The 2,431-nt window shown below is 43.9% G+C and overlaps 1 protein-coding gene across 1 annotated transcript; it reads right to left on the bottom strand.

Moving 5' to 3' along the window:
- On the bottom strand, positions 1-636 carry LOC142775454 (serine/threonine-protein kinase VRK1-like). Its single transcript, XM_075876855.1, has one exon. It carries the CDS (start codon positions 634-636, stop codon positions 1-3), a length of 636 nt encoding a protein of 211 aa, XP_075732970.1.
- Between the last annotated feature and the right edge of the window lie 1,795 nt (positions 637-2,431).

Below are 2,431 nucleotides of genomic sequence, written 5' to 3'. Positions count from 1 at the left end.
TCAAGGCTGAAGGCAGTTTTCACGGGAAGTGTTTTGCCCTGCATGCTGGTGAAGTATCTTCTGCAGGTCCTGTTCAGTCGCATCTATTGCAGCACCTGGCAAAGCTTTGTAGCCGCGAAGTGCAGGAACATTCATGCTACATTGCATGATCCCGTGTGGCATCCATTTGCTCATGAGATGGCGGACTTCTTCAATCAGTCGACTCTTCTGTTGGCATAAGAACTTGCGACGCTTGACGTCGTCCTCCCTCAGCCATCGACAACAAAGCCACTGGAACAATCCCAGGAGCTCCACGGCACCATTTCGTGGGTGGGCGCAAGGGCGGGCTTCCCGAGTGGCGAGCACAGTGGTGCCATCGTTCACCTTCCTGAGATCTTCCTTGCACTTCTGATGTCGGGTTCGACTTGTCGGTACACGGAAAATGGCAGCGTCCACCAGGTACAGGTTGTTTTCATTGCCTTTGCTAAATCCGTGCAGTAGCCTCGATGGCTTCACATAGGAGTGGGTGTACTCATAGCTGTGGACGTACTCCAGGCCATCACTCACATACTTGTCGAAGCTGAAGGCAGTTTTCAAGGGGAGTATTTTGCGCTGCTGGTGAAAGATCTTCTTCAGGCCCTCTTCAGTCGCATGCATAGCGGAACTTGCAAACGCTTTCTTCATAATACAGATGACAGGGCACGAAGACGATGGCTTCTTCTTCTTCTTCTCCTTCTGCTTGTCCCCTGAGGCCGCTAAGAATCTTTCCCACTATGCGTACGCTTTGATCATTAACAAATGCCTGCTTGTACAAAATGTCAGCTAACGCTCCCATTTGAAAGAAAGACCTTTCCTATATATCATGTATGTGTCATTTCTGAAATTATTTGGCTCCAGAATTAAAACAGTACGCTGACACCGAACTCCAAAACGAGTAAAATTTGAACCCTGATTTTAAAAATTACAACGAGGCCTGCTTCGCGTACACCAACGATACAGTGAAGTTCGGCGTTCTCTTCTATAACGCATTTGTTTTTCAAGTCTTTCAGATATGCTGTGTCATTGATCTTTATTATGCACTATTTATTAAGCTTACAAGCGGTGGTCTGGGTGGGCGCGAAACTTTATTGACGTCGAGCAATGTGCAATTGAGCACGCATCGGCAGACTCCCACGTCAGGACTGTCAAGAGCTATAGCCTATAGGTCCGTTGTATCTTGACCATACCACTTTTACACAGGTTCTAAGAGACCCCTTCGCTTAGCTTAGCCATGGTGGTTTATCACTTCTCTCTATTGAACAATGTTTCCTAACCTTTGAGCGTGTAGTACAGCCACCGCTTTTTATAACCTGAAAGTACCACGTGAGAATTACACACCATTCGTTGGTTCTTTTTCTTGTTTACCGTTTAGCTGTAGCACACTCCCACTGTGGGCGATTAGCCCAGAATGAAGTGATTTTGTGTAAACCTAATGAAGTTTTAAAGAAAGGGAACGTTTAGAAAGAATAATGATTACATTGAAAACTATAGTGCTCGATCTGTTGGGTACATAAATCAAAAACAAAAAAAAACAATAATCTCCCTCTTTCTTCTAAGCATTACGTAATAAAATGAAGCAACACCCTTCATTGTTCGGCTAACTCTTGCCATAATTCTTCGTCTCTAGCTGAAGGTGTGTGTTACGGGTTATAATCAAGGGCTGTAGCACTCACACTGTTACGATTATGATAATTTTCAGTTGCGTCACAGACATTGTTGTGGCACATACCCATTCGTTGGGCAAACTGCTGCCTTGACTTTTAGTGGACCAGTGTAGATTTGTGGGAATTACCCAATGCCCTTGAAACATGCTGGTTTATGGTATATTTACAAGCGGCAGCGCGTTTCCCTGAGATGACTGCCTCTAATATACAAAGCTTTTATATTAATGAAAAGCTTTGTTGTGTGCTAATATATTAACCTATGATGACCACAGGAATACGACAAAAAACGGTTCATCCCTCCGTCATTGAAATATGTATAGGTAGAAAGCGCAACTTGAATTTTCAAAAACAGTCGAATGTTTACTGTGCAATAACTTCAGAAAGCTTGCACAATGCCTCTCGACGTTTTAGCCTTGTGCGTATAGATGCTTTTTATAGCTGTAGATGTAGACGGCGACAGCAAAATTAGAGAAATGGGTCTAGTGCATTCACTGTTTGGCCGCAAAGGCAAACAGTAAATTTGATAGCGATAAATTGAAATGTCACGGGAAGAACGGCTCCTCAAACACAAAGAAGGACGTGCGTGACCACACACAGGAACATTTCGAACTAACGTCATTCACAACTGGACACCTAAACTCTCTGCTCAAGCATAAAGAAGAACCCACGAAACACACGCTGAGGTATACAAAATACGAGTGTGAACTATCAACTATAAATGTGGTTACTTCGTTGCGTTTGTACAGCGT

Source organism: Rhipicephalus microplus, chromosome X, assembly GCF_043290135.1.
Source record: "Rhipicephalus microplus isolate Deutch F79 chromosome X, USDA_Rmic, whole genome shotgun sequence".
Lineage (NCBI taxonomy): Eukaryota > Metazoa > Arthropoda > Arachnida > Ixodida > Ixodidae > Rhipicephalus > Rhipicephalus microplus.
The sequence above is the reverse complement of the archived record's forward strand: the minus strand, read 5'-3'. Positions and strand labels throughout refer to the sequence as shown.

Bases quoted from the DNA above. Each gene is read 5' to 3' on its own strand.
- LOC142775454 (XM_075876855.1), bottom strand. From the start codon at position 636: ATGCATGCGACTGAAGAGGGCCTGAAGAAGATCTTTCACCAGCAGCGC.